Below are 17,862 nucleotides of genomic sequence, written 5' to 3'. Positions count from 1 at the left end.
TTTACGCTGAAACTCTTGCTGTTATAATAACTCTCTCTCTCTATCTTTTTCTCTCTCAAAACCAACCTTCTTTTCTTGCATGCATTCCACCTTCACCTTCTTCATTTTTCTCTCATAAACTTGTATTAATTTTTATCTAATAATATTAATATTTACATTAACATTAACTACACCCCACTACTAACCCTCAAACGGTGTTAGAAGTTTCAAAAAGAAACGCCAAAGGGTGTGTGTGTTGTGTTAAACTCGTTTTGTTTTTTTGTTATGATGATTTAAAACCGTTGTTTCTGTTCAAAGACTTTGTGAGTATATTTATCTAGTAAATCATATTTTTACCATTCAAATATCATCAAAATGGCTCGTGCTACTACTACAAATTCAAATAATAACTGGCTATCATTTTCACTTTCACCCATGGAAATGCCTCAGTTTGTTCAATATGACCAAGCTTCTTCCGTTACTACTAACTCCTCTCATCAAAATCATCATAACTATTTCCTTGACAACTTGTATACTCATAATGGTAAGTCCGTCTTAATCTTAATTATAACCTAAGCCCTAATATATCAAATATCTTTGTAGCTATCAACTGAGTTGTACTTACACGATTTAACGCCGTTTAACAACGGCTAGAAAAGTAGAAAACAACACCGACCTATATGAATATTTGTTTTTTTTTTCTACACATTTTATTTATTTCATTTGATTTTAATTAATGTAATTAGTTTTTGTTTTGACTATTTATACTAGGGTGGGGAAACGGAACCAAAGCAGAAGAACAAGAACAATCAATCTGGTTTGTGGATTCATCAAACACTGTTAACCACACTCCACCACCAAAGCTAGAAGATTTTCTAGGTGACAGTCAAACAGAAACACAAGATTCATCACTCACAAACATGTATGATCATCATCACTACTTCGGTGGGGACCACTCCCAGCACCAACACCAACAACACCACCAGGATCTTACTGGTTTTCAAGCTTTTTCAAACAACAACTCTGGCTCTGAAGTTGATGATTCTGGTTCAATAGGGAAATCAGGACAAGCTGCATGTGGGAATGAGTTTGGTACAACTCATTGTGTTGAGTCTGTGAATGAGTATGCTTACTCCACCGCTGCTGCGGCAGCGGTGGGGGCTAATGGAACTCTGTCGCTCGGTGTTGCGCAGAGTTCCGAGGAAAATGCTATTGTTGCTGTTGCTGCTGATTCTGATAGCTCTAAGAAGATTGTTGATACTTTTGGTCAAAGAACTTCAATTTACCGTGGTGTCACTAGGTATACTAACTAACTCAAGCTCTTATTTTTAATTTTAGTTATAAAATAAATAAATAAATAATTTCATTGTTTTGTTTTCTATGTTATGTGTTTGAAATGATGAAATGAAAAATGAAGTTATTTATTTGTTGTATCCAAAGGATCTTTTCTTATTTGTTTGATTGAAAATCCAAAGGATCTTTTGTTGTCACTATTTGGTACTTTTGAAAAAAGATTTGGAGCTATAGCTATTGATTTACTCAGTTGGTGTCAATCATGAAAATATTGTGATAGTGATTTAATTTATTTATTTAATTATATATTTATTGATTTATTGACTATGTTATGTTGGTGTTTGTGTGAATGAAGTCAAGTTCATAGATTTGATTTGGTATCTTTCTCAGTGATATTTCATTTTCATGTTAGATTATTATTATTATTAAAATAAAAAATAATATTTTAATTTATTTATGATTTTAATTTGGGGATTTTGCAGGCATAGATGGACAGGAAGATATGAAGCCCATCTATGGGATAACAGCTGTAGAAGAGAAGGTCAAGCTAGGAAGGGTCGTCAAGGTTAATTTCTCTCTCTGTATTTTTTCTATAATATTTTTTTATGGTTGTGTTGAATTAAAAAGAGTAATAAATTAAACAGTGTTTGATTCTGGGAGTGAAAAGTGTCTTGCATGCATTGAAGTTGCATTAATGGTTTTAGAGTTGTAGGACACCTGGGTTACTTATTAGTACTATGATTGATTTGATGGTATGGTGATATATTTATATTATTATATGATTATATGATATGTATAATATATGCTTTTTCATTTGGTACTTTGTGACACTGTTATACTGAAAATTTTCTATCAAATTTCAATTGATTTGATAAAATGTGCCGCCATTTTGCTGCACCATGTGAATTGGGTGCCTTTGCTTTCTTGTCTGTTCAGATAGTTATGAAGGGACTAGACTCATAATCTGAAATTTTTTCTGTGCTTCTTCTTTTCCAAGTGATTAATTCCCGTACTAATATTCATAACTGTGATCATATATTTGTGTTACTAGTAAAATTAAAAGGGCTTTTTTAATTTTATTTTTATCTTTTGCTTTTTGCTTTCAACTTAGCAGAGAAAAGCTGCGTTTGACCACATCACCTATCACACCACTCACTGTATTGAAATTTGTACTTTAACTTACACTTATGAGGTAGTGAAACGTTCACTGTTGCATGAAAGGTTTTGTCACATTGCCTCTCTCAGAACAAACTCACGGGACTTGTTATTAGATCTCAAATTTTGCAGATAGATATCAATGACATCAAAATCAAATTAATCTAATAATAATTTGTCAAAGAAAGACCAAAAAAGTTTTCTCTATGTTCATATTTTGTCCAATGAGAAATAGACAATTTTTTTTGACTAACCAATAGTATTTTGTTAATATGAAAACTACTTTGTTGTACATATAGTTTGAACTTTGTAGTACAAATAAAATTTGATGAGTCCTTGTAGTAAAAAAGGGGATTGAATAGATAGATTTCATGATTCTCATCCAATGTACAGTAGTTTTCTATCCTACGTAGCAAGCTATAAAGGGAGAGAGAGATAAAATTAAAGGGAAAAAAAGTTCAATTGCGCATGCAACTGTGATTGGCAAACATATATACTTTTATTTTGGTTATTTTGCATTTTTAGATTATAAAGTAATTTTTGGCAGTTAAATTTGACTATATGCCATAAGGGTGATATTTGATATTCTTGGCTTTTCCTTTGCATGGAACGTCCCTTGGTGCATTGCTGGCTTTTCCTTTTTGACTCATCTACAGTCTATTTGGGTAAGCTGTGCTTTTGTTTTATTTCTTAATGCTTAATTAATAATGTTTAATCAATATCTATCATAATCTTATTTGTTTATATTGTTTTAGAGATATGGTTTTTGTAACATTGTAAATTGTCATGGCATGGTTTTGTAGGTGGATATGACAAAGAAGAAAAGGCCGCAAGATCCTATGATTTGGCTGCTCTAAAGTATTGGGGGCCCACTGCTACTACCAACTTCCCTGTAAGAGTCACTTCTTTCTTTAGTTTCCAATGTACAAAGAAATCATATGATATATGCTATAGAACAAGAGATTCCATTGAATTAAGAATTATCTTTAATTCATATTTTAAGCATGTGTGAACATATACCATATAATTGTTGCACAAAGAATGTGTTTGGTGTGAAAGAAATATGCTTTACTTGATACACAAAATATTGAGGCTAAGGTGCCAATGTGAATTTCACATGTTAATAAGAGAGAACTTGAAAATCTTCTACATGCAACTTTACTATGTAGTCATCAGTTGTAGACCGTTAGATTAAAAAATAAAATTTATTTCTTGATCAAAAGGCCTATATACAGCTACATGGCTTACCTTATATATTGTTATTGTTATTTTCCTATATCTTAGGTTTCCAATTATGCAAAAGAATTGGAAGAGATGAAGAATGTAACAAAGCAAGAATTCATTGCTTCATTGAGAAGGTTTGTCTGAGTTAGACTATTAAAATTGTAACAAATACTCATTATATTCAGGTACTAAAAATTTGTTATCTCTTCTTGCAGGAAGAGTAGTGGCTTCTCAAGAGGAGCTTCCATCTACCGGGGTGTCACAAGGTTTGTAATTTTAATTGATGTAATAAGTTGAAGTGTACAGATTGTGTTCCAAGGTTCTTTGTTTAACATTTTTTGGTTCCTGCAGGCATCACCAACAGGGTAGGTGGCAAGCAAGAATTGGTCGTGTTGCCGGGAACAAAGACTTGTATCTTGGAACATTCGGTAAACATTTTAACTTAAAGTATTAGAAAATAGTCTTAAATTTTGTCGGAAGAGGTTGTGATGATAATAAGCTGTATTGAAATATTGATTATGTGTCTATTTAACATGATAACAGCAACTGAAGAGGAAGCTGCAGAGGCCTATGACATTGCGGCCATAAAGTTCCGAGGCGCAAACGCGGTGACAAACTTTGAGATGAACAGATATGACGTGGAAGCGATAATGAAGAGCTCTCTTCCAGTTGGCGGAGCAGCTAAACGCCTGAAGCGTTCTCTAGAATCAGAACAGAAAGCTTCTGCTGACAACAACATTCAACAGAACAACTCTCAACAAAGTGCTGCAAACTTGACTAACAGCAGCAGCAGCAACAACATCAACTTCTCAGCTATTCAACATCAGCAACCAATGGCTTCAATTCCTTATGGTATTCCGTATGACTCGAATACGGCTTACTATCATCACAACCTCTTCCAGCATTTTCATGCTAGTACCAATGATGGCGCTGCAGAATCAGCAGCGAATGGAGGACTCAATGCCATGCCACCAACATCGGCTGAGTTCTATTTATGGCCAAATCAGTCCTATTGACTTGAAGTAGTGTTTAGGTTTATCTTTTCCTAATTTCTTGCTTTGCTGACTAATGAAAAACTAAAGCTATAATCTCTAGCACAGTTTTAGCTGACAATATTTTATGGTCTTCTCTATATGATATGATTAACCATTTAGCAACTAATCCATGTTATATGCAGTTTTTTGAGTTTGCTAATATTAGTTACAGTGGGATGCTGGATTATGTAACTAGTTAACTACTCAGGAAATGAGGAATATTTTTAGTCATGCATATTATAGTTTTGGTCCCTGGAATTATTCCTAAATGCTTCTCTTAACTTGCAGCATTTGTGTGATGCTTAGTACTTGTTCCTTCCATTGATCACAATAATCTAAGAATATATAGGGACATTGTTTTCTTAATTTAATCAACCTGATTAAATTATTTGAAATTGAAGGGAGTAAGGTAACATGTACCCTTTTTATGTCACATGCTTATTTATTCCATTCTTTTGGTAACAATTTGTTTTTTTTTTTGAACAATAAATGAATTTCTAGATGTTTTTAAAATAAAGTTTTGAAACCAAATTTGGTGGACACAGTTGATACACTCTAAAATTTTCTCATCTTACAATGGATAGACTATGGTATTAGATTTACACATTGCGAGTGTTTGGTTGTGCAGTGGTGAAGGTTGGCTTTGATTTTGTAAAGTGATTAATTTTTGCATATTTTCAAAAACAGAAGTGATTTGTATGAAAGATATGTTTGAATATTTTGTGTCACAATTGTTTGGTTGTGAAATGATCAAAATGAATTTTAACATGTGTGTATACTTGAGAAAAAATTGAAAGACGGAGAAATTAAAGGAATAAAGGATGGTGTAGGAATTGTAATAAACCGGATGATATAAGTGCTTTAGCTTCTCGCTAGAAGCTTCAATTCCTAGCTTCAACCTAGAAGTGCTTTTGAACTTAGAATTGATTTTGAAAGAAGCCAAACATCCAAATTCAAGTTAAACCACATTTTGACCCTACCAAAAATACCTTTCTAATAGTTTCAAACAGACGCATAGTAACTAAATAAAAAACTAACAATATCTAATTTGATATTGCTGCTTAATGATAGATTAAAAAGCCAGATCAATTAGCATATCCATTAAAAAAAAATTAAACATTTGAAAGTTTTTTTTAGAGGATTTGAAAGTTTTCTATTATTATATTTCAAAGAAAATGCTCAAGAGTACGAGTTTTTTTGTTGTTGTTGTTGACAAATGAGTACAAGAAGCTATTGTTAATGCATCTTGTGATTTCCATCAAACACGGTGTAAACAATCTCTTGGTTCTCTACAAAAATGTCTCTTGTGAGATTTCTGCACAAGATTTGTTGTATTACTCGGTTAATATTATAATAAAGAGTTTTACTTTTACTTTTTAGGGGAAAGACTTTTAATAAAATGTAAAGACTTTTACTTTTTTTAATAAATTATTATATTGTTAGTTGGATTAATTATTTATTGTAAAAAAATGGATTAATAATTTTTTCTTTATACAACTATTTCAAACAAATTTTTGGCGACTTAGTTCAGTCTTTATATATGCAATGACTGAGGTTTGAACATTAATCACACTACTTATTCACTTTTTTTTTTTCTTTGACAAAATCAATTATTTATTTTAAAAGATGAATTTTTAATCACAAGATTATTTAACACAACAATAATATGTCAAACAAAATTGGATTAATTATTTCTTTATATAAGTATTTCAAACATAAAAAAGATAAATTTTTGGTGAGGATTGGTCTAAAGAGTGTAAAAAGTAGATAGTCAAATTATGAAAGCCAATAACAATAGTAATTTTGAAAGATTAATATATGGAAGTTTTACCCCACACCCCTACGGTTATACCTTGACCCTAACATTTCACTTAAACTATCTGATTTACCCTTTATATAAAATAAAACTCAGTTACTTTTTCACTTGTACCCTTCTTTGCTTTCAGATGTTATTCCTTTTACCAGAATGACTCTTGAAACAGAATTGTTAGCGCAATTGTTGTCTCCGGAATCAACTCTTGCAACCGGATTGTTACCAGATTGTTGTGAATTGCAAGTTTCCGGTGGTTTTATCAGTTCTCTGAATCATTGATTGAGGTTTTTGGGTTTGCCATGGTTGCTTAGAAATCCGAAAATAGTTTTAAGGTGTTGGCTTTTAATCAAATCCTGACTTGATTATACGGTAAAGGATTTGTATACGGAGAAAATAGTTTTACTGTTGATCAATAACATTAATTGTTTTATAAAACGATAACAATTACAATTCCCTGAAAATTATTATTCCTATAGGGATTTGTATAGGGAGAAACTAGTTTTACAGTTTGCCATGTATCACCATGATTTTATCGTTTTATAATCAAGCCATGGATGCTATCGTTTTATCACCATGATTTGGATAGGATTCCAGTATAGATTCCGGTAACGTAAACGAGGTGTTCCAAAAATTTGCTTGAATTTGGAAATGTTTTATAACAATGATTTCCGGAAGAAACAAAAATACAAGTCAGAATGTTTAGAAAATGTGGGGGTAAACTCATTGAATTGAAAAAATATTGAAAGTGAGGGTGAGAAATTAATGTGCAAAAGGTTAAATGATAAGGGTAAAATTGAAATTTTTGAATATTTGTAGGGATGAAAGAACATTTGCAGGGGTATCGGGTAAAATTTCCACATTATTTATATGTTGTTAAAAAAATACATTATTCATATATTTAGTGTTATTAATCTAATTAACTTCTGTAAAATAAAATAAACAAAAAATTAACTGTTTAGTATTTATAAATAAGTAAATAGAATCTTTATATTAATGGGGAGGGATCAATGCATTTTTTTGTTCTTCTATTCTATATTCATAAGGTTCATCAATTTCCCTTCAAAAGAAAAAAAAAGTCCATCAATTGAAAATAATCTTACTCAGACGTATGGTATATATGGGCCACAGCATATGTGTACCTCTCTAATTAAAATCTTAATTTGTTGCATTGTTAAAATCTTGTTTCTACACTTGTGGCAATCAAAGTTAAATAAAGTAAATATATTCTTCAGCAAAATAACAATAAGTTATTATTTTTTATTTTTTTTTATAAAAATAAACGATATTCATTCATTCAAGTTGATAGAATACATTTTATTCAAAAAAAAAAAAGTTGATAGAGTACATCGTTACAATACAAATTTAAAATCGCTAAAAACGAAAATGATGAATCTGCAAACAAACTCACATTAATCATGTCTTGAATACTTATATTTCTGGATCTACAACGTTGACGACATCAAAGATGCAAAATATAGAAAAGTCACTTATTTAACTAAAGATAAAGTTTTTTTTTTAGCGATGGTTTTAGGTCAAAATTAATTTTAAACCACCTCTTTTCCGTAGATCAAGAAGAATAAAAGTGGTGATACTAGCATTTTAAGAAGGAGAAAAGAACGATGAATTATTTTACTAACCTATTTTACCAGATTTTGATTATAACCCGGTTCTTGGGGACCGTCAGATTCTATATAACTTGGATTTGATCTAATAGGTTGCTTCTAACTCATAGACAACCCTATTAAATCATTTTGATTATTCATTCATCCAAGTTAGATTCGAATTTAAATGTATAGATTATTCTAACTCTCTTGCATGAAGTACACCCCTAGCATAGGTAAACCTTCATCAAGTCTAGTTTTTTGAAGTATCGGGCTTCATTATTTGAAGCGTTTATAGTTAAAGTTTAAGAGAATTTCTTATCCCATCCCAATGTTTCTAGCGTACCATCTAAAATTATGAAAATGTCTTCTAAAATCTGATGTTTTGCACTTTGAAAACGAGCTAAAGACCCCACTTGGATTTTAGAATCCAAAGATTGGAGGATGGGTCAGATAAGAAAATCTCAAAGTTTATAGGCCTAAAAGAATACAATTTTCAAAGTTCGTCCCTTTTAAAATCAACGCGAAATTATAACAAGATCTGATATTTTGATTAAGAGATTATGTATATTATTGGTTCTGCGGTGATGATAATTGATTATGATAAAATGAATTTTGATTGAATTGATTGTAGTTAAAAATAAACTGAATGGTAATTGGTTTATGTTTGGTACATTAATTTTCTTATAAATTAATGTTGTTCGGATAGATTGAATCAAAATTGTGTTTAAGTGCATAATTACCAAAATAGGCCCTAAATTAAAAGTACATTATTTTTATATTTATCTTTGGTTATTTTTCAAATATATATATATATATATATATATGTGTGTGTATATATATATATATATATATATATATATAGTTTGTTAAGATACATCCACTAATTTATAAGAAGGTGTAATTTAGCAACATGTACCTTAAGATGTATTTAGCAACTTTTAGTTATCACATGCTAAAATACTCCTTTTAAAAAATAAGTGTGTGAATTCTAACGAATGCTTGTGTGGGACTTGTTAACTTACACCCATTTATTTTTTATAATTAGTGTTTTAGCAACATGCACCCCAAATGAATTTAACCACTTTGTAGTTATATACTCCTAAAAAACAAGTAGGTCTATCCTAACAAATCCTAATATATATATATATATAACATTATTTTATTTCTTTTTTAATTAAATTATTTTAATTTTTTTTAATAATAATAATAAAAGATCCTTCCCGTAAAAGAAGAAAAACAATATGCAAAATTACACATGTGTCTTTTTAACTTAATTTCAGATAACAATTTGATCTTTTATCTTTCTTGCATTGCAATTTTTTCCTTTTGGTCCATTAGCATATGGTTTTTTAAGCTTCAAAGCTAAGATTCATATGCAAACATAGGTGAAGGACCATATATTTGAAGATTGAGAGGCCATAAGAAAATAAAACCCTTAGACTTGAAGCTTGAAAATTCTTATGCAAATAAACCAAAAGGACAAAAATGCAATAATAAAAAGGTAAAGAACCGAAGTTTTACCAGAAATTAAGTTAAAGGACTATATATGTAATTTTGTAAAAATAAGGGCAGCCCAGTGCACTAAATCACAGTTAACTACCATTTGTTATCTATGGCAATTAACTATTGTTCGATCAAAGGCAGCGAGCGACAAGTACCTCTCATTGCGTTCGAGTTATATTCCAAAACAAAAAATAAATAAATTCCCACTTTGCAATTTCTTCCAAACTCCCTCCAAACTCTCACAAACCGATCTTCATCCAATTTCTTCAAAGTCATTGATGTAAATTGATGATTGATAGTTAACTATCTTTGATGAATTTATTTTTTTATTTGATTGCATTTAGTTTTGGTTAAATGTCATTGTTACCTAGACAATTTTCGAATGAATGACTTTATTTCTGGTAATTTGTGTTTGATATTATGACTGAATGATTGAATGCATGAACGACTGATTGAATTTATGTATAAACGTTTGAATGTATGAAGTAATGGGAAAAAAACATAAAAACAGAGCTTCCGTCACACTGTGCATTTGCCTATGTAACTGACAGTCAATTGTTGTTTATGGAAGGGCAGTTAATTACCGTAGCCAGGAGCGGTGGTTAACTACCTTTACATGGATATTTTTATGTGGTTCAGGTTGCAGCGACAATTTCTACAGTCTACAATGCATGTAAACTTCTATAAAATACGACAAAGAACCTTGAACATTTATCTAGTAGATTTGAATACCAAGTTAGACGCAATTCACTACAACGGGAGAAAATCAATATGTCCAGGTTTCAAGTTGATATCTCACTGTCTGGGTTGAAGAATCAACTGGACTAAATCAATTGTTGACTTAACCACAAAGATACAAGGAGAGTGGACATTGTTGAGTATCATCATCCATCGTTCAACTCAAATGGATGCATTTGGTTCACACAAATGTAGCTCATGAGCAACGACGTGAAAACCATGTTCTCAATATTTGACCAGTATAGTTCTAAAGAATCAATCCAGTTGGACGCTTCTTTGGTAAGATCTTTCGAAAATATTTGGAAGAGTTCAATTTCGTCCAGGAGCTATGAAGAAATCAGGGATTGCATGGAGAAAGACCACTAAAACTCAATATCCATGCAAGACAACAAGATCCCCAACAACATATGTACGGACAAAGGTAGTTAACTATCAATTATGTATGGAAACAAGAACCTTGCAATTGATTGAAACTGATGAAATTGGGATTGAAACAATGGCATTGCAGAGTCAAAAAGATAAAAAAAAACACTCTGCTGGGATCATTTCTATCCATTACATTGTTGATGCACCCTACAGGTTCATGCTAGATTACAAGCCTACTTAGCTTGAACAAAAACACAAGCCTGCGATGACTTCAGATTAAGCCACACACAAACTGCTACAACAATGATCATTACATACCCTTCACACATATATATACAAAGGGAGGCACAAGATATCTCAAAATGCAGAACATAGCACACATGAAAGACTAAGAAACGATCACTCCATGACTAATTCCCTATGGCGGTTGAGGTCCTTCAAGTAACTAGAGCAAGTATAATCTTCTAAGTCACATGCTTCTAACGAGAGTGATCTTGAAGCACCTGAATGATGTTTGGAATCTATAATTGCTTCCTCGCCCTTCAGTAGTTGCGCAACCTTTAGTACAGAAAGAAACAAATCACGTTCCAGACACAAACACATGTGTTTACATGTAATCACCTTTGCTTACTTAAATTATTATTAGTGTAAGTATTGTGTCCAATGTATGTGTCAGCGCTTCATAGAAAAGGATGCTTATTTTCTTACTTGTTTCATGAATGGCCGCTTGGAGGATGAATGGTGGACGCACAAGGAAGCTGTCTTCATGGCACGGTTCATTTCGGTGGGATCATATTTCTCTTCTAATCTAGGATCTGCTAGCTCTTGGACATTTTTTGAGTCAAGAAGTGGCTTGGCCTGACAATAGTAGATCATGTTCATATCTTGTCACACTCAAATTAAATTAAATAGTAAATAAACTTCGTCAGAACATTGCAACCTATTGCATTCACCTAGAAGCTATAATATAAAAATCTAAGTACTGCTTACCCAAATCACAAGACTTTGCTTACTATCGGAATCAACTGCACGACGACCTGTTATGAGTTCGAGTAGTAAAACGCCGAATGCGAATACATCTGTCTTCTCATCCACAACACCATGCATAAAGTACTCTGGAGCCAAATACCTACAAACAGACATTGATACATCCAATGTCTTAGAAAATGGTTATAATGAGAAAAAAAATATACTAGAGTAAAAGTAGATGCAATACTAACCCAAATGTGCCTTCTATAGGAAAAACAACGTGGTGTGCCCAATTATTTGGAAGCCACTTTGCCAGTCCAAAATCTGATATCTGAAGTTTGATGCATAAGAAAATTAGAAATGTATATCATACTAAGGTTCTATAGATACAGTTAATAACTAACATTTGTCATTAAAAAAAAAAAAAAAAACTAAGGGTGCTACTAAAAGTACCTCGGCTTCATAATTATCATTGAGTAATATGTTTGAGGCTTTGATATCCCTGTGAATGATTCGTCTGGGACAATCTTCATGGAGATAATGCAACCCCTCGGCTACTCCGATAACCACCTTGTACCTTGTCTTCCACTCTAAGCATTCAGAACCTAACAGGTTGAATATAATTGTGTTACCTATATCAATGCTAATATAAAATAACAAGGGATAGAAAATGGAGAAGTAAGATGGAAGCAGCGCTGCGCACCAAATAACAAAGAAGAAAGACTTCCATATGGTGCTAATTGTAGGACAAAGTAGAGGCCGCGGTCGATACCAAACCCAACAAGGCGTGTAGCGTTCGGGTGATTAACGTGTGCAATGATTCCAAGCTCTGTTAAGAAATCGCCTGCTCTATCCGCGAAATCCTTGTCGTTCTTCATTAGTCTCTTTACTGCGACAACTTGACCATCTGATAAGTGTCCTTTGTATACTTCAGCATGACCACCTTTTCCAATCAAGTTCTCTATGTAGCAAAAATACCAAACATTATAAGTTATAATAATTGTTATATTATATCAAGAGTTTTGAATAACTGTTACTGATGGTGTATCTTCTAAATTCAAACACATAAACACTAAAGGTGAATTATTCTGTTTACTTCAATTGGGACAAAAAGGAAAATCTCACAGATTCACCTACTTCCCATGGAGTTTAGACTTTGACTTAGAAGCACAACATGAATGCTAATTTCCAAGCCAAGGTTTTACAAAATGGATCATGCTAACAAGTTCCCTTAAAACACTTGTTCAAGAATCATATACAATAATTTTGTATTGAAAATAATACTTTTTAGACTTTTACACACATTCGAAGACATAATTACTATATATGCTTCTTTTCCAAGTGCACTTAGAAAAGTAAATACAAACATATTGGTAAATTGAGTAAACATTTAATGAATTTTTTTTTTTTGTTATTTAGTTTTAGTTGAATGTTGCTTACGCAACTAAATCACTTAGTATTATATTTGTTAACCATGTTATTGATACGAAATATCTACCCGTTATGACGAAAATTAATATCTATTAAAAAATTTGGTTTGCTACCTTTGGTTGGATAGATTCACATGACTAGAACACAAGACTTTGTCTAAGGGTTCAGAATCTCGGACCAATATAATGCAGGTAATATATAGCATAATATGAACATTTAAAACTCAATACTTTCAACAACGCAATTATTAATTATGCCAATTTTAAAATAAAAAAAAATTAAAAACACTTCATAAGCAAAAAAACTATGATGGGAGACGTGGCAGGTCAAATCTTACATGGTTGAATGAATCTACCCCCCCAGAATGGAAACAAACATATCATCTTACCAACCATTTTTCACACCATTTAATAAACATAGCTTGATTTTCAATTTCAAGGGCTTGCACTATTAAATTAAGTATTGTACGCAGCACAAGTTTTTCCTATCATTTGAATAAAGAGATTCATCAAATATTAGAAATTTTCAAGTGTATGTTTGTTTTTAAAATGACTCATAACCGAAAGTGTAAGAGTTAAGACACGTGCTTTTCCTTTTGCAAATACAAATGGTGCACGAGACACAAACACATGCTAAATCTTGTAGTCGGCAAATGGACATCCCTTAGATCTATTTTCTAAGATAGTTTTGTTGGTATACCATGCACTTTTTTTTTATGCACAAGATAACCATACACTTAATATCTTAAGTTTTAAATTAAGATGTGATATATAATTGTTCAAAGTATAATCACTCTCATAAGCTTGTGTTGTGTGGCATATTCATATTATTTCTCTATTTATTTCTTGAGGACCATCTCCTTTATTTACTCGATGTGCCTCATTTCAATGGACACACTGCCCAACTCCATAAAGGCCAATGTGGGACATCTTTCAATGTCTTTGTTTGGGTAGAGGTAGACAACCAAAAGCATTAGCAAGCAAACAGCATGACTGTGCATTTGTATTTTACAAAACAATAATTATTATTTCTGATAAAAACCATCTTGGATTTGTTGGTTTGTTTGTAAAGGTAAATTCAACTTGTACATAAATTCAGTTTTATGCGATTCTTATTTTTTTAATCTTATAGGAGTACACTGTACAAGTTTATCAAGTTTTTTTTACTTAAAAATTATGTACTCAATAATACATACATATATGCATACAAAATTACAAGCTAATCTTTATTTATTTACCAGAAGTGGAAAAAAACCTAATTTTATCTGATGGTTTCATACTGTAGCTATCATGAGGCAGGTGCAGGGCAGACAACGCCGATAAAGAAGGGGTTGTGGGCCCATCATAAGTTATATGTCCTTGTCAGGAAAAACAGAAGCCCTACTCATGCTTTGGTCAAAAAGGTCGTCTACTTCTTCTTCTACTCTATCCTTCTTTTCCAACACAACAATAACATTTGGCCCTAAAATCAACCAACTCCCAAGTTGACCACCGAGTCATAAATTGACGGAAAACTCAAAACTATTCTAGGGTTGCAAATTACAAAATATTCCTTACAAAACTTTTGTAGTATTTCTTGCATTTTCTGGATATTCAAATATTAATTGGTGTTATGTTAGAATTTATTGTTGTAAAATACTAGTACTAAACAACTTAACCATTCTACAAATTCTAAAATAAACTACTTTATAGTTAGTATACTAACTAACACAATAGATTATAAAAATAATGGAAAGGAATTGATTTTTTTAACACATGAATAGAATTTTTCTTTGGTCAAGAGGAATAGGAAGTTACTATTTCCCACTTTTATTTTAAAAACAAAAGTTATAGAAAAACAACTAATTTTGTCAAAGAGTCTATTATATTAATAAAAATGAAAATCTCCATTGTTATCGTTGCACAATATCAAATCTACGCGCTTAGATGAGATGATACATGTCTCTTTTACCTTAAGGAAAGTTCTGGATTCAAATCTAACATTGAGCATGCAACAACATGAAAACTCTTAAAAAGAGTTTGTTGCTTATTTAGGTCTCATAATACTCGAAAAATTAATCTACAAAGTTGCGACCTTGTTTACATCTAAAAAAAGTCTATCTACAAAAGACTATGCTTGAATAAACAACTTAGTAAGTGTTTCGTTTTACGTTCTAACACTGTTGTGCAAACGTACAAAATGAGAAGCTACAACTTAACTAAGTTCTATAATAAAATATAAAATAATCTCAAATTATTTTTATAAGCTTTCTTTGAGATTTTCTAAAAATAAATTGAAAACACCATATAAACTTATCATAAATTTTTCAACAGGATATTTAAATAGTTTAACTACTTACTATGAAAATAGATAAACTCAGATAAATCAATAAGATACGAATTAGTAGATACCTGAACTGAAATCATTAGTAGCAGCAGCAAGTTCATCATAATCAAAATTCCTCCAAGAAGGTTTAGTAGGAATAGCACCAATGTCAATACTTTCTTCAGCACTTCGAATCCTAGCCAATTTTCTAGGGAAACCTGTCTTAGCAATATCATTGTTAACAGCAGCAAGCAATGGAATAGCTGTTAATCTTCTCACTGACTTGAACTTGAAAACATCAATCATTGATTTCCATTGCATCATGTTACTTTCCTTCCAACCTAATTTTCCCTCCACCGGTGGTGAATTCTCCGATGAGTACGAGGAGAAACTGCTGCTTCCACTATTGTCTGACTCTGTTCCTGAAACAGGGGCATCTAGTATTGCTCTTGGTGATGCTTCATCGTCGCTTGAAAACTGTTTTTTGTTATTGCCCTTTGATTCCATTTCTGGGTTTTTCTTCTCTTCCTTTTTCCTTCTCTTTTCAATCTCTGCTACAATCACCAAACACCACATTTTACAGAGCAAAACAGAGGAATATATACAAAATTAATATGAATTTATAGGTGTTATTTTATTACCTATTTTCTATGTTGACTGTTTTGTTTCTATGTATTATGTAAGAAAAATAGAGAAACTATTGAATTTGTAATGAAAGCTTACCTTAAACAAACAAGGTTGATTTCAACCAGAAATATCTCGTGCCTGCACCTCAAATCTGTCAGAAGGATTTTTTGTCCTTCTTTAAATTTGGTGAGGGTATGAGAAAAAACAGAGGAGGAAAAGGTATGAAGATTGAAGAGAGAAGGTGGTGAATGGAAAGAGAAAGAATGACAAAGAAGAAGGGTTTTCTGATTCTAAATTGGTTTGTTTTATGAGCGGTGCTTATTCTAAATAGTTTTGGAATTGGGAGGGAGTGTTGGAGATTTTGCTATATTTATACACCTCAAGTGTTTCTCTTTCGTTTTTATTTATTTTGTGTGATTCTTTTAATAAAAAATGTAAGGTGAAGGGATAGTATAAAAGTATTTTATTTTTATTTTGTATGCATGTTTTTATTTGGTATCCCATTTTATTTTGTTTTGTTTTTGTAGTATGAGACTTCAGTTTTGTTTTACTAACTTTTAATCACATGTATTTCATTAATTTTGGATGGAACAACTTGAAGGGTAAATCGTTTTGATGTCTACTTTTCATATTTATATGGGACACAAACTTGTAATTTCACATAAAGTGAACCAAGTATATGGTCACATGAACCAAAAAAATATAAAAAATATTGGCTTAAATGCTCTTTTGGTCCATTAAGTATTTAATTGGTATCGCTTTGGTCCCTTAACTAAAAAAAAAAGGTTTGAGTATTTAAGTTTTTTTTTATTCTCTTGGTCCCTTCTGTTAGGTTACCGTTAGGGTTTAAAAAAAAAAGTTAACTCACGTGTCACCTTGTCATTGACTCTGAGTTTTTAATATATATATATATATATATTTAAAAAAAAATCTCAAAGCCAATGACAAAGTGACACGCGTCCCAGAGTTAACATGTGTCACCTTGTCATTGGTTCTGTGAATTTTTTTTTAAAAAATAAAATATATATATTAAAAAATAATTTTTTTAAAAATATTTTTTTGTAAAAAAAAAAATTCTCAGAGCTAATGACAAGGTGACACGTGTTCACGCTTAACGTTTTTTATTAAACCTAACAGAAGGGACCAAAACGAGATTAAAAAAAAAACTTAAATTACTCAAACAATCTTTTTTTAGTGAAGGGATCAAAGCGATACCAATTAAATATTTAAGGGATCAAAGAGCATTTAAGCCAAAAATATTTGAATGTTTGCGAGGAGTAACTCGATAATTCTCCAAGTGTGGATTAGATTCATATCAACCGTATAATTTTAAGTTTTGGTTTGTCTGAGACGAAGATATAAATGTAACGATAAAAGGTACAATATCATTGTCTTTAGAGATGTTAAATGTATTGGTCTAGCTCAATCAGTTCGGATTCATGTATATAAATGAGTTAAACCAATCCGAACCATTTATTATTGCGATATACATTATGGGTTTAAATATGCCTTTAATCCCTGTACTTTCATCAGATTATGACATTGATCCCTATACTTTTTTGTTTTGTTTGGAGTTGGTCCCTACACTTTGTGAAAATATTGATATTGGTCCCTCTGTTAATTTTCTGTTAAAAAAAAACACAAAACTATTGGCATTAGTCTCTGCACTTTGTAAAAATATTGGTATTGGTTCATGCACTTTGTAAAAATATTGATATTGGTACCACGTGCCGTGAAATGATTGGGCCACGTGGCACTCCATTAGTTTTGTGTTTTTTTTTAACAGAAAGTTAACAGAGGGACCAATACTAATATTTCCAAT

At 31.5% G+C, this 17,862-nt stretch overlaps 2 protein-coding genes across 3 annotated transcripts; one reads left to right on the top strand and one right to left on the bottom strand.

Moving 5' to 3' along the window:
* Nucleotides 1-4,966, top strand: LOC11426289 (AP2-like ethylene-responsive transcription factor AIL6). The gene is made up of 9 exons (XM_024785174.2): nt 1-523; nt 751-1,279; nt 1,755-1,837; nt 3,084-3,092; nt 3,231-3,319; nt 3,712-3,785; nt 3,867-3,917; nt 4,003-4,079; nt 4,195-4,966. The coding sequence occupies exons 1-9, from the start codon at nt 355-357 to the stop codon at nt 4,665-4,667; spliced, it is 1,554 nt and encodes a 517-aa protein (XP_024640942.1). The 5' UTR covers nt 1-354; the 3' UTR covers nt 4,668-4,966.
* Nucleotides 4,967-10,779: 5,813 nt separating this feature from the next.
* On the bottom strand, nt 10,780-16,395 carry LOC11410942 (receptor-like cytosolic serine/threonine-protein kinase RBK1). 2 transcript variants are annotated; one of them, XM_024785300.2, is made up of 8 exons: nt 16,137-16,395; nt 15,500-15,967; nt 12,382-12,639; nt 12,132-12,283; nt 11,930-12,009; nt 11,700-11,838; nt 11,418-11,567; nt 10,780-11,267 (listed from the first exon to the last, which is right to left on the bottom strand). In XM_024785300.2, exons 2-8 carry the CDS (start codon nt 15,918-15,920, stop codon nt 11,109-11,111), a joined length of 1,359 nt encoding a protein of 452 aa, XP_024641068.1. In that variant the 5' UTR covers nt 15,921-15,967; nt 16,137-16,395; the 3' UTR covers nt 10,780-11,108. The 2 variants fall into 2 exon arrangements, with proteins under 2 accessions (XP_024641068.1, XP_003613029.2); XM_003612981.4 differs by having other exon boundaries at nt 15,500-15,964.
* Nucleotides 16,396-17,862: the final 1,467 nt, after the last annotated feature.

Source organism: Medicago truncatula, chromosome 5 (assembly GCF_003473485.1).
Source record: "Medicago truncatula cultivar Jemalong A17 chromosome 5, MtrunA17r5.0-ANR, whole genome shotgun sequence".
Classification (NCBI taxonomy): domain Eukaryota; kingdom Viridiplantae; phylum Streptophyta; class Magnoliopsida; order Fabales; family Fabaceae; genus Medicago; species Medicago truncatula.
This window is presented reverse-complemented; position numbering and strand designations above follow the sequence as displayed.

What these genes read in the sequence shown, in the direction of transcription:
- LOC11426289 (XM_024785174.2), top strand. Translation starts at nt 355, where the DNA reads ATGGCTCGTGCTACTACTACAAATTCAAATAATAACTGGCTATCATTT. An exon ending in ATTTACCGTGGTGTCACTAG is followed by an intron (nt 1,280 to 1,754) that starts GTATACTAACTA and finishes GGGATTTTGCAG; the next exon opens with GCATAGATGGACAGGAAGAT. An exon ending in CTTGTATCTTGGAACATTCG is followed by an intron (nt 4,080 to 4,194) that starts GTAAACATTTTA and finishes ACATGATAACAG; the next exon opens with CAACTGAAGAGGAAGCTGCA.
- LOC11410942 (XM_024785300.2), bottom strand. Translation starts at nt 15,920, where the DNA reads ATGGAATCAAAGGGCAATAACAAAAAACAGTTTTCAAGCGACGATGAA. An exon ending in TACTAATGATTTCAGTTCAG is followed by an intron (nt 12,640 to 15,499) that starts GTATCTACTAAT and finishes TTTGCTACATAG; the next exon opens with AGAACTTGATTGGAAAAGGT. An exon ending in CCTATAGAAGGCACATTTGG is followed by an intron (nt 11,839 to 11,929) that starts GTTAGTATTGCA and finishes GTCTGTTTGTAG; the next exon opens with GTATTTGGCTCCAGAGTACT.